This window comes from Carlito syrichta, unplaced genomic scaffold (assembly GCF_000164805.1).
Source record: "Carlito syrichta isolate Samal-C Ts95f unplaced genomic scaffold, Tarsius_syrichta-2.0.1 Scaffold301904, whole genome shotgun sequence".
NCBI classification, from domain to species: domain Eukaryota; kingdom Metazoa; phylum Chordata; class Mammalia; order Primates; family Tarsiidae; genus Carlito; species Carlito syrichta.
The window spans coordinates 514,359-528,601 of NW_007246000.1; the positions used below are offsets into that span (position 1 = coordinate 514,359).

The window sequence follows — 14,243 nt, forward strand, 5'->3', positions numbered from 1 at the left end:
AGATTGTAGAGATGAGGTCTTGCCAAGTTGCCCAGGCGGGTCTCGAACGCACGGGCTCAGGCAATCCACTCACCTCGGCCTCCCAAAGTGCTAGGATTACTGGCTGAGCCACCAAGCCCGGCCTGGCTTGAATTTTAAATAGAGTAGTCAGGTAAGGTAACACTGAGCAGGAATCTAATCGGGATGAGTAACATTATCATGTGGATGTCTGAGGGAAGGATCCAGGCAGCAGAAAGAGTAGGTGCAAAGGCCCTGCAGCAGAAGAGTACCTGGGTACTCAAGCAGCAGCTAGGCAGCCAATGTGGCTGGAATGGGTCAAGATACAGGGAAGAAACAGATTAGATCACAGAGGTAACAGGAGGTCAAATCCCATAGGGACTTAGAAGCCATAACAAGGACTTTGGCTTTTACTCTGAGGGTTCTGGGCAGGGAACTGACAGGATCTGACTTAAATTATAACTAGATCATTGTGGCTGCTGTATTCAGAATACTGTAGAATGGAAAGGCAAGGATGGCAGCAGGGAGTACACAGTGGGTAACAGGTCTTAGGGAAAGAGTACAGCATGAAAAGACAAGGAGAGACCAGATGCCTTAAGGAACACGACACATGCACACATAAAACACACACATTATTACTGTTTCTGCTGCTGTCACTGTTACTGAACCATTTGAGATAATTTGCTGCCATCATGACTCTTCATTCTGAAATATTTCAGCACACATCTTCTTCTAAGATAAGTACATTCTCTTACATAACTGCATTGCTACAATCAAATCCGGAATAGTTAACATTGGCACAATGTTATGGGAGCTGTATATAGTCCCATATTCAAATTTCACCAATTGTCCCAATACTGCCAATTTACAGCAACCCTTTCCACCCCAATCCAAGATGGCACATTGAATTTTGTTATATCTTTTTAGTCTCCTGTAATCAGGACAGTTCCTCAATCTTTTGCTTTTTATGAGAATGACATTTTTTGCAAAGTACCAGCCAACTGTATTATAGAATGCCCCTTAATTTGCATTGTCTGTTTCCTCATGATTAGCTTGAGGTCATGCATTTTTGGCAAGAAAACTTGATAAGCGGTATTGAGAGGTCCCTATATGTAACAAATGGGACAGGGAAAGGGGACAAGGAGCAGTCAGGAAGGCAAGAAAACCAGAGGACTACAAGAAAGAAGATCAAGGACACTGAGCAGAAGGTGATGGACTGTACCCAATGCTGTGAAGAGGTAAGGCAGGACGTAGACCCTTTCAGTCCTGGAGGTCACTAAAGCCACTGCAGATAACAATTCTTGTGGTTGGTAGAAGTAGAAACCAGTTCATTATGTTGAAGAGTAAAGAGTAAAGAGATTTTTTTAAATGGAGGCAGTCAATAGAGACAATACGAAGAAACTCAGCACTTGAATTTAGAAAAGACCTTGGTGGGGGGAAAGAAGAGACCTTAGAAGGATCTTAGATATCCTATAGTCTCCTCATTTTAAAAATTTATTTATTTATTTGTCCATTTATCCATTTATTTATTTATTTATTCACTCACTCATTCATTCATGTTTTTGAGATAGGGTCTTGCTCTGTTGCCCAGGCTGGAGTACAGTGGCATGATCATAGCTCCATGTAACCTCAAACTCCCGGGTTCAAGTGATTCTCTTGCCTCGGCTGCCTAAATAGTTGGGACTATAGGTGTGTGCCACCACGCTCAACTAGTTTCCTCATTTTTAGATGAGGAAACCAAGGCCCAGAAAAGGTAAGTACCACGCCCAAAGTCACATGTCTGGTCAAGGACAGCCCATGAACTGTTCAATCCTACGGAACACAATCTGCATGTATAATACATGTTCCCACTCCTGAGAAGTTTGGCATCAAAGAAAGAGTAGGAAGGAACCTCAAGAAAAGGTTAATAAAATAGAAATCCTCTGCCCTCAGTGATCTTCCTAAAATGTAAATATACCTTATCTCGGCCTGTTTAAATCCCCTCACTGGTCCCCATAACTCATGGAATGAGCTGGAAATCCCCTAGGGATCTAGTATCAGCCCACATATCCAGCTTCATCACCCACAATATTCCCCTCACCCTTTCACTCTAGCAACTGAACTACTTACCCTTCCTTCAGGATACTTTCTGGTATTCTTAAGACTCTGAGCCCTTGTGCAAGCTGTTCCCTCCCTGGAATTCCCACCTTCCCCGCTCCCTTTCCACATGCCTGCCAAATTGTTTTTTAACCTTCAAAGGTCACTTTCTCCAGGGGTCCGCCCTTGAACCTCTGCCTCTGTATCTTTGGATGAAACTCTTCTGGACCAGGGAAGGTAGATTTATTTAGGGCTGGCAAATGCTACCTTACAATCTCTGCAGACACCTGGATTTCATTTCCCTCCTAAAACATTCCAGTATATTTTCAAAAGTTGCTTAAAAGACCACGTGTTTCCTAAATTGAAAAAGATGCAAACCAAGATTTTCTTTATCATACAGTCAAGAAATTTTAAGCACAAGTCATTCAAAAGAAATGTTTCATTTGTTGTAAGGTCCATGGACATATTCCAGTAGCAAACATTATGTCCCCAATGGCTTGTTTTCCATCTAGACTGATAGAGCAGTAAAAGGAAGACATCAAATGGAATTTGGTGTCTGACTAAGAGCACTGCAGTAATTAGTCATTATTGCCATTCAAAAAAAATTTTTTAAAGAAGATTCTGAATCCTGTCTCTCAGTACTAGCTGAAAATATTTTCTGATTCTTCTCCTCCCAAAGTATTATAAAAATGAGTTCCACAGAAATCTCACCCTTATTTCATGTCATGCTCCTTCAAAATAATTTGAAATATGAAGAAAAAATAAATATAGAGCCCTTACTATGACCACGACAAGGTGAAAGGCATGGAGACACACACAGAACTCAAATAAGGTGGAGAGACAGGTAAGTCAACAAATGCAACATGATGCAGGGACTCCAGAAGGGAGAAACTTGCCCAGTGGCCTGGGCACTTAGAGAAAGGAGGATAGTCTTGAGCTGTAGAGCCTTATCTTTAATGCTCCAGGGGAGAAGGTGTGGCATTGAGATTTAAGAAAATGAAGGAGTGGACAAGTGGAGAGGGGAGGGGCCATTTCAGGCAGCCAAAATGGCACATGAAAGGAATGGGAATACACAAAATACTATGCTGGGCTCAGGAAACCCAATGCTAGGTACTGGATGTGGCCGAGGGATGTTAGAAAGACAGGGAGGGTCATCAGGCTGGAAGAGGAGCTGGGGACCAGGTCATAATAAGCTTCAAAGAACCTTGTCCTGCAAGCAATGGGCAGCCTTAGGCAGATTTCTTTAAACTTTATTATAAATATGTGGTGTACAAATCAGGGTGAGGTACATAAGTAATGTATGTGCAGGTGAAGTTTGGGCCTCCAACTTACAGTTGGATCGCTTCCCCAGGTTTAGGATCAGGTACCCTTTGTGCTGTTATGTCCTTAGGCAGATTTTAAGCCTGGCTTTAGGAAGATTCATTTTCAACACATTTTAGATGGCCGCACTCACTAAATCAACCAACAGTTTGCTTGTGCAACCTTTTCACTCATAGCCTGGCTGGTATTAAGCAGGTGTGCACCCGTATCAATAGAGAAATATTTCTGCACCAGTAAGGAAATAGCTGCTGCCCCTTAACCCCACCTCCATCACCTTGGCAGCTGTGCCAGCACCAGGAAGCCTCCTGTGAGTACCGCTTTGCCATCTCCCTAGTGCCTGCCAACCTCAGCCCCCATTCCTATATGTTCCCCTCCACCTACCACCCCTGACACCAGACCCTAGCAGAGGAGAGAACACATTCAACAGTAGCACTGGCACCCCAGTGGACAATATTCAATATCCACCTGTCCCTCCAAGGCTGTGGCCACCAGCCATTGCCCAGTACTCCCCAGAGACACTTTGGCATGGCCTCTGATGAAAACTGAAAATTCCAGGATAAATCATATCACCACTATTTTATTTATTTATTTATTTATTTATTTACTTACTTACTTATTTACTTATTTATTTATTTATTTTTGGGTTGGAGTCTCACTCTGTCTTCCAGGCTGGGGGGCAGTGGCATGCTCCTGGCCACCGCAGCCTCAACCTGCTGGGCTCAGGTGATCTTTCCATCTCAGTCTTCTAAGTAGCTGGAACTATAGGCATGCACCATCACGCCTGGCTAGTTTTTTGATTTATTGTAGAGATGAGGTCCTGCCAAGTTGCCCAGGCTGGTCTCGAACCCATGGCTCAGGCAGTCCTCTCACCTCAGCCACCCAAAGTACTGGGATGATAGGCATGAGCCACCACGCCTGGCCACTACTATTTTAAATAAGCCCTGTTAGTATCCCCTTCCTTATCTTTTCTTGTTTTCAACTCAGTATTTCTCATCACTGACCTCTACTTTTCTATGCACCAAGAAATCATTTGCCTCTTCCTCTTCCAATCCGCTTCCTGTAGTAGAGTTGCCACTCACTCCTTCTCAGTCTGGACCCTCCTTATTAGACAGTCAACCTTCTTCCTTCAAGGGGCAGTCCTTTGAAACATTGTCACCCTTCAGGTTATAGCTGATTGGACTGAGTGAACATCCTGACCTATGCTAGATTATTTTATTGCTAGATTAGATTATTTTTCCAGGAAATTTGGAATTAAGATTCAAAACATCAATTCAGTTGGTTTTATAGCATCAAGTCAGATAGTCATGTGCACTGAGGGGAGGAAATGGATTTTTTGACGAGTTGCCACATGCTAAATGAATCCTTGAGTTAAACAGCCAGAAAAATCAAAGCTTATATTATCCAGAGAGAAGCAGAGATGTGGATCCCTGTGATGCATAGGGACACTTAGCAAGAGAAAGAAGTAGGGAAGAATAGCGGCCTGTAATCTGTGCAGTGTTTGAGAGGCCAGACACACTTCCTGTAACTGAGCTCCAAAAGCTTCTCATGTCATCATCTAATCTCCTCCTTAATTGTGCTTCTTTGAAAAAGTTTCTTGCTGGTTGGGCACAGTGGCTTATGCCTATAATCCCAGCACTTTGGGAGGCTGAGGTGAGAGGACTGCCAGAGAACACGGGTTCAAGACCAGCACGGGCAACTTGGTGAGACCTCATCTCTACAATAAATCAAAAAATTAGCTAGGCATGGTTGTGTGTACCTGTAGTTCCCCCTAGTTGGAAGGCTGAGGTGGAAGGATCACCTGAAATCAGCAGGTCGAGGCTGCGTTGGCTGTGAGATGCCACTGCACTCCAACCTGGGTGACAGAGTGAGACTCCAACTCAAAAAAAAAAGTTTCTTGCTACTGATGATCCCTTAATTAGAAGACATTGTTATTTGTGGGTTTTGTTTTATTCTTACCCATAAAATCAATTCACAATGATCACAGAATGTTTTACCGATATTATTAAACAGCAGTTAAACCGAAAATGAAGGCTCGTACCTTAAAATAATTCTTAATAGCCTTAGACTAATTATCTGACCAGCCTATTTAGGTACTACCAGTCCAGGGAGAGCTTCTTTCATCTCCAAGAGGTAAGTTGGCCTGCCTCTCCCCTCCTCTGAGTTGACAGGAAAGGGAGTGGTGGCAAAGCAGTGGAAATCCCAGAATTCTTCAGCTACTGGGTTGAGGCCATTCAGATGCCTGCCTCCCTTTGGGAAAAGAAAGAAGTGTACTGATAAAGAGGTAGGGATCAAAGGGCACCTTCTCTCACAACTCTCTCTGCTCTCCAAACCACTCTTCTTCCCCTTCGGCTGGTTCAGTAGGCCTGTCTCCAGCAGCAAGGCTGAAGCTGTAAAATCTTTTTTAAAGCCGGGCTCGGTGGCTCAGTCCGTAATCCCGCGCCTTTGGGAGGCTGAGGTGAGTGGATTGTCTGAGACCGCGGGTTCAAGACCTGCCTGGGCAGGTGAGACCTCATCTCTACAATAAATCAAAAAATCAGCTGGGCATGGTAGCGCATGCCTGTAATTCCGGCTACTTGGAAGGCTGAGGCGGAAGGATTGCCGGAACCCTGCAGGTCGAGGCTGCGGTGGCCGGGAGCAGCCACTGCACTCCAGTCTGGGTGACAGAGTAAGACTCCAACTCAAAAAAACAAAAACAAAAACAAAATCTTTTTTAAAAAATGTAAAGCTTTAGGAGTAAAGAAATCCAATGTACAGACTGTTGCTGGTCTCTAAACCAGAAGTTACTAAATATTGCACTGGTTCTTCAAGGTATAAATGGTCTATTCTATAAATATATAAAAATCTATATAGCATTCACAGGATCTAACAGCATCTCTACAAATATACAATAGCAACCAGAACCTCTGGTTTCTACTTCTTCTAGGTTAATCTCTTTCCATTTCTGGGTCCCTAAACATTCAACAACTTCTGCGTGAGAGAAATGAGACCTCTCCTAGCAGAATTCAAAGACTCTGGGCATCCAATACAATTTCATGGGGGGGGGAGAAAGTCTTTTCAACAAATGGTGTTGAGACAACTAGATATCCACATGCCAAAGAATGAAGTTGGATCCCTACCTCACATCATATATAAAAATTAACTCAAAATGGATCATCTACCTAAATGTAGTGCTAAAACTATAAAACTCTTAAAAGAAAACAGGAGTAAATATTTATGACCTTGGATTAGTTAATGACTTCTTAGATATAACATCAAAAGCACAAGAAACAAAAGAAAACAATAAATTTAATCATCAAAATTAAAAGCTTTTGTACTTCAAAGGGCACCATCAATAAAATGAAAAGACAACTCACTAAATGAGAAAAATAGTTACAAATAACATATGTGATAAGGAATTTATATCCATAATATATAAAGAACTCTTAAAACTCAACAATAAAAAGACAAATCAATTAAAAATGGGTAATATACATTTGAATATACATTTCTCCAAAGAAGATATACAAATTGCTAATAAGTTTATGAAAATATAGCCAATATCATTAGTCATTAAGAACATGCAAACAAAACCACAATGAGGTACCATTTCACACCCAGTAGGATGGCTATAATAAAAAAGGCAGCCTTGACAAGTATGTAAAGGAATTGGAACTCTCATACATTACTAGTAGGACAATTAAATGGTGTGGCTGCTTTGGAAAACAGTTTGGCAGTACTTCAAAAAGGTGTCCAATCCACATCCTTGGAGACAGGAAAGGCCCTAGAACACTCCTGCTTAGGGATACTGCCAAGAGAACAGCTTTTCACCTTCTCATGTCTGAGTGACTGTTGTTGGTTGGTCTGATATAACTCTTTATAAGCTAGTATAATTCAGTGCAGTGTTTTCAAGTAGTGATCCATTATGTGGTAACCATATTTTCCAAAGAAAAACGCAGGCACATTTCTGAGTTAAAAATTGAGATCCATGGTGTAACAAGAATAAGTGTACCCATGACAATAACTGAATGAAATATTTGTGACTGTCCTGGGAAATCTAGGACATATGGTACCAAAACCCATGAGGCATTCATGACCTGGATGAGAATTATGACCTTGGTCTTTCTCTGGGTATCTCTACCAGAATCCTAGGCACATTAAGTTCTTTCCCACTCTGGCACCTTCACACATACCCTGTTCTCTGCAACTACATCTTTCCCTGCCTGCCCCTTGTCACCCTTCAGGTCTCAGTTTAAAGGCCATCTCCCTAGAGAACTGCTCTGGATGCCCTAGCTAAGGTGGGCACCATATCCTCACCCAACCCAGTTCCTCCCTATGATTATTTCCTTTTTAGCACTTATCACAATCTATATTCACCTTGTTTCCTTATTCATTCCTTGTCAGCCTCCCCCACCAGGATGTAAGCGTCAAAGGGGCAGGAAGTGTGTCATGTTCACTACTGTGCCCCCTGCACCTGGCACATTACAGATGCAAAATGAGTTTTTGATGGATAAATAAATGAGACAGAATAAAATATACCCAACTTAGAAAAGAAATAAAGCTTAATAAAAATCACCAAATACACTATAATTTATTAATAAGAACAGCAATAATAATTTATGAGCAGCTCTTAAGCTTCCATCAAAAACATTCACTTCATGATCTTGTCAATGCATACAGTAAGTGGGATCCAGTGAACAGTGGGATGGCCCCATTGAGTAACTTTGCTAAAATCTCTTTTCCTTTCAAAGCTATACCTGTGAAATGAGAAGACCACTTCTCAGAGTTGGGGGAGGGAGAATTCAATGAGATGGCATTACAGAAGGTGTCTGATACAGAGGGGGCACACAACACAATATAGATTTGATTCTTTATAGTTACCACCATATTTTCCTTATTCAAACTGGTCAAGGGACTAACAGATACACAACACATCTCCAGGTCTCCATGAGAACCTGCTTACCTGACACTCCAGGCCCAAGCATGGCTTTTAGAACCCTGTCTTCCAATCCAACCAACTCAATTATATTTGCAGCACTAGATCATTTTAGACACATCACAATTTAGATTTTTTAAACTTTTTAGTTAAACATCTCCCATAAATCATTGTTTGAGGTCATTGTTTCAAAACTTGGGATGTATGTAAAGCAAACTTGAACATGGTTCCACTTCTAAACTGAGTTCTAGTGATCTGCTTCTAATACTCTTTAATAAAGCATAGGATTTACAGACCAATGAATGATAAACAGAATTAGAAAGAGTATCAAGCCTACTAAATTCTGATTAGGAATAAGGCACAGTGAGGAACCACAATGACAGAAAAATCAGAAGCCGCAAAGCAGTGAAGCAATAGCTTTGAGCTTTGGAATCAGACCACTCTAGGTTCCAATTCCTGTTCTACAGTTTGCAAGACAGTGATCATGGGTGAGATTCTTAACCCCTCTGTGCCTCAGCTGCCCCCCACAGACTGTGGTTAGCAATAGGGCCTACCTCACGGGGCTGTGAGAAGGCAGGCGAGATCAGTTCATACACACAGTTAGCTTTGAGTCTGGTACTCAGGAAATGTTAGCTCGGGTTATAAGACTCATTTTCAGCCTCGTGGGCCTCATATAGAAGTACAAATGAAAAAACTCAGAATGAAAGGATTGGCTGAAATGATACATATTAAGTAGGCAGTGTTGGCCACAAAAGATGCAAAACTTGAGGAGTGTGAGTCACACCTTCATCTGAGGATGGTACAAAGCCTCATGGAAGAGGTGAGTCTGCAGCAGACGGGACCTTGTGGGATGTGGATATAAACAGGCCTGTGGTGGGAACTTACCCTTGACCAAACACTGAGGGCACCTTGTATGCAACCTGCACAACAAACTACTAAGCAGATACCTTTAAAACTCCATTTTATACATTGGAAGATGTTTCATTTATGAGATAGTTAAGGCTCAGAGAGGTTTAATAAAGTCACCCAAGTGGTGGCAAACTCAGGGCTGTCTGACACCAAAGCCCATGCTCCTATGGCTACTCTATTCAGAGGTGTGGGGGAAGGTTGGGTACGGGGAGAACATGGAGATCAATCATTCCAGTATGAGGCAGGGAAGAACACAGTAATCATATTATATTATAAGTGGGAAGCAAATGATTTGGTGTTTTTAAAGGGGAAATTGAATATAGAAAGGTACATTAGAGATAGAGAGAATAGAAAGCTAAGAAATCTGGACTTCTGTCTGTGAGGAATGATGAGTCGTGTGTGTGTGTGTGTGTGTGTGTGTGTGTGTGTGTGTGTGTGTGTGTGTGTGTGTTTGTGTGTGTAATTAAATACTACCAACGCCACAACTAAGAACATTTATTGAGCACCAAGGGCCAGGCCCCACACAAAATCCTTTGCATATATTATGTCTTATAGTTACAATAACTCTGCAATTTAGGTATTGTCATCCTCATTTCACAAAATAAACAATGCTCTGAGAAGTCCAACCACTCACTTGGATACATCCAGTAAATGGCAGAGTGGAATTTGCACCCAAGTGTGTGTGTGATGAAGTCAGTGCCCTTTCCCTTCAAACAACATTGTAGGTAAATCTCCCTTGCAATTAATTGAAAGTCAAAAAATAGCAGGGCGCAGTAGCTCACACCTTTGGGAGGCGGATACAAGAGGATTGTCTAAGTCCAGCCTGGGTAACTTGGTGAGACCTTGTCTCTACAATAAATCAAAAAATTAGCAGGGAGTGGTGGTGCACACCTGTGGTTCCAGCTACTTGGAAGGCTGAGGTAGAAGGATCGCCTAAGCCCAGCAGGTTGAGGTTGCTGAATGTCTCAACTGGCGTCACTATGTAAATGGAAGGGAGGAGACAAAGAATGAATGTGCTCATGTGCTTTGCTTTCCCTTGCTCCCTTTCCATGTCATGTTCTACTACCCAGGCCAAGCGCAGCAGCTCAGGCCTATAATCCCAGGACTTTGGGAGGCCGAAGTGAGAGGATTGCCTAAACTCAGAGATTCGAGACCAGCCTGGGCAACTTGATGAGATCTCGTCTCTACAATAAATCAAGAAATAAGCTGGGAGTGGTGGTGCACGCCTGTAGTTCCAGCTACTTGGAAGGCTGAGGTGGAAGGATCGCCTGGGCCCAGCAGGTCAATGCTGCGGTTGCCGTGAGCGTACCACTGCACTCCAGCCTGCACAACAGAATGAGACTCCAACTCAAAATAAATACATACATACATACATACATACATACATACATACATACATAAAATCAAAACCAAGTTAGTCATTATTCCAGTCTCTATTACTGTCCTTGCCTTCAAGCTTTGATTTGAGCCCTATTGTTAGCCCAATAGCAAATACCGCTTTAAGTATTTACTTGTCTCATCACAATGCTATCAGGGCTAAAATATGGCATTATCCTCTAATCTGTTATCTGTATTGAAAGGTAATCATTCAGGAGAATAAAACTAAGTATGCGCATCCAATAAATCACATTAATGCCTCACATACTAACATTTTTAAAATGTGACTTAAACACATAGCCTGTCAAAGCAGGACACATATGTTGAGTTCTAATGAGCTTTGCCAAATCCTACATTATTATTAAGGTTCATCATGATTTCAGAGATCACATGGTTTTGTAAAATGCAGTGTGTTATCAATATGTGTTGGGCTGCTTTCTAGTTAATATTCAAGGCAAAGCAGCACAAAAATAATAGGAAATGTTTGCTTAGAAATATATCTTTCAAACTAATGCAAAAGCTAAGTACCAAGTAGACGATGATTTACACCATTAAAGAGTTAGAAGTTTAACATTCATGAATTAATGAGTCAAAAAAAAATCAAAATATTTTGCATTGAAACCTTAGCTAGGCTGGGCACAGTGGCTCAAGCCTGTAATCCCAGTAGCTTGGGAGGCCAAGGCGAGAGGGCTGACTGGGCCCAGGGGTTTGAAACCAGCCTGGGAAACTTGGTGAGACCTCATCTCTGTAATTTATCAAAAAATTAGCTGGGCATGGTAGCACATGCCTGTAGTTCCAGCTACTTGGAAGGCTGAGGCTAAAGGATCGCCTGAGCCCCGTGGGTCAATGCTGGGGTGGCCGTGAGTGTGCCACTGCACTCCAGCCTGGGCAACAGAGTGAGACTCTGACTCAAAAAACGAACAAACCAAAAAAAATCTTAGCTAGAGTCCTTCCCATTTAGTGACAAACTTCAATATTTCTAAAGGAAAAATGGTAGTATACTGAGATACTACTATTTCAAATGAGTTGAAATTCATAAAAAGATTGTACACTGTAAGTGTGCACTGCCTTCACCAAAAGAGGATATCTACATACATAAGATAAAGCAAAATAACACCACAAACATTCTGACTCTATAACTCTTAATTACATAATGATCTATGGTTTGAGGTTTTTTAATTCACTGAACTTAATTTTATTAGATGTTAAAGAACTCTGCTCACCTGTATATGTTCAGACCCAACTAAATAACTAAATATCATGGAGAATCATGAAGTCCTTTCTCTGAAATTAGGCTTGCTACTATGTCACTATTCAGCATATAACCACCTTAATTAATAGACCAGAAGCTAAACCATTTTTTTTCTTTTTATCAGTTAAAGCTCCCTGCAAACCCAGTTATACAAATAACTTCATTTACCCTTTCTTCAAATCTGAGTGTTTCTTTAACCACCCAAGCCAGATTTCATCACATCCCACTAGCCCAGTTGCTTGTCATAACAATGGTTTACTGCAACTCCACCCTTTTCCTACCTTCAGTTTCAACAGTGCATTTGATTTTTTTTTTTTCTGTGAAAAAATTAGGATTAAGAGTTCAGATTCTCAAAGTAGTTCAGTGAACTGTCACATTAATATTATTTCACCTCGGGGAATTTTTCTGTTGCCACTCTCTCCCTTCCCCCAAAGGACTACATCTTATTTTCATGTTGTAATGGAAAACACTGCATTAAGACAGAACAAAAACATAATGAGTTTAAATTTTTAAACATCTAACCTTTTCATGAGTCACTGTTAATCATTTGCACCTGTAAGTTGAATAATCAGCCTGGCAATTAGAGAAGCAAAATCTAGGGACAAAACTAGGTAAGGATGCCCCAATCACAACCATTACCATATCAGAGAGGAAATAAAATAAAATTTAAGAAGATATTTTGTCATTTATGACATGAAGAATGTTTTACATGTCAGTTCCACTAAATCGTGAAATCATTAGAGCTCCCAGTACATAAAAGCTTCATCTTCTAAAAAACAAGATTTTTAAAAATCTTACTGTATTTCTGAATATTAAGTTTTTGCCTTCTGTAACAATTTCAACTTTAGGTCTTGGGGGGGAAAAGGCTCTGAAATATAAGCACAACATTAGGAGCAAAAGAAAGCTAATCTTTTAAATCGTTCTCTCCACTGAGAAAAGAGAAGAACTGACATTATACCACTTAGCCATTTATTTCATTGTGAAAGCAAACTTGGAGGAAAAAGTGGCAATATTCTGAAAATGTGATGGAAGTTGTTCTACATCAATGAAACACACAAGTTTGGAAGGTACAAATATGGTCTCTGTCAGTTGTAGTCCATCCTCACTCAGCAAATCATTTCTCCTGTGAGCTGAGGCTACCAAGTCATGAAAATCTTCCTTAACTGCCAAAGGCTGAACGGGATTCCCTGTGAACAGCATCTGGACCATACCTTGTTGGTTCACACAAGAACCTGACAAGGGCTGGAGGAAAATGGGTCTGGCACACAGCTGAAAGGATACGGCCAACAATCAAAATGAGCTCCCTTTCTATTTAATAGGGAGGGACCCTAAAAATGGCTATTCATCCCATCAAGCTCGCCTATTAGTCCTGGACCATCCACTTTCAACTGTTGGTTATTCTGTGGGCTGGCTAGTAGGATTGTGTGGTCCAGCAGCTGCCAGCCTTTTATAACCTCAATGATGTTGTGGAAGCATCCATTTAGTATATAAATATGCTTTTGGAATCAAAACATTGCCAAGTGAAATATTAGAGAATAAACTCCCCACCCACTGCAGAAATTTCCCAGGTCCAAAGCATCTGGAATAGAGATTCCAAATTACCTGGAGCAAAATTTCTTTTAGATTTTTTTTTTTTTTAAATCCTCTTGGTTACTGAGAAACCCACTGAGACGCCTCCCAAAGACGATACCCACAGTTCAGCCTATTGGTCCTACCATGTACCTAGTTAGGGAAGGAAGAAGTGTTTGATAGTCATCCAGGCTCCTTCCACTTGTAGCAGGAATGAACACCAAAAAAGCATCAGAACACTCAACTCCTTCGAGATTTAATAGCCTTCGGGGGGGGGGATAAAGAGAAAAGACACCTCTCCCTCCTCACCTGCACCCCCACTCCGTTTCTGCCCTAGCCTTAGAATCAGCAGCCCTTCTGTCATTCCATGCGGCTCCAGAGAGAACCCTTTATGCCATGGGGCTCCCGGATCTGACCCTGGGAAAGCCGGGCTGACCATCCTTCTTCCCACCCTCCGAACCTCCACACCCAACCCCTTCCCACCGCCCCAGGCCACCCTCTTACCTGATAATGTCGTCGTTGTGTCCCAAGAAGAATTTTTGGCTGTGCTCGCGGGTGTTGTAAACCACCCCGACCCCAGCCACAAAGTAGACCACCTCCTTGCCGGCCGTGTAGTACAGGTTGTTACGGCACTGGTGACCCCGGTACCCGTACACCCACTCCAGCCGGAGCTGGCAGCCGGGAGCCGTCCGATCCGCCATGATAAGCCGACCCCACGCGCCCCCCGGCCCCCCCGCGCGCGGGTCCGCGGCCCCTGCGCGCCGGGGCTCTCCTCGCCGAGGCTCTGGCTGCGGCGGACCTGCAAGGGCTCAGGGCGCAGCGCCGCGCGCG

At 42.3% G+C, this 14,243-nt stretch overlaps 1 protein-coding gene across 2 annotated transcripts in view; it reads right to left on the minus strand.

Annotated features, from left to right (window-relative positions):
* Positions 1 to 14,154, minus strand: part of EML6 (echinoderm microtubule associated protein like 6) — a 304,500-nt gene extending 290,346 nt beyond the window's left edge. For both annotated transcript variants that reach the window (XM_008055643.1, XM_021711181.1), the window contains exon 1: positions 13,917 to 14,154. In XM_008055643.1, coding sequence (XP_008053834.1) covers positions 13,917 to 14,113 — 197 coding nt within the window. In that variant the 5' untranslated portion in view covers positions 14,114 to 14,154. The remainder of the gene's footprint in view (positions 1 to 13,916) is intronic.
* Positions 14,155 to 14,243: the final 89 nt, after the last annotated feature.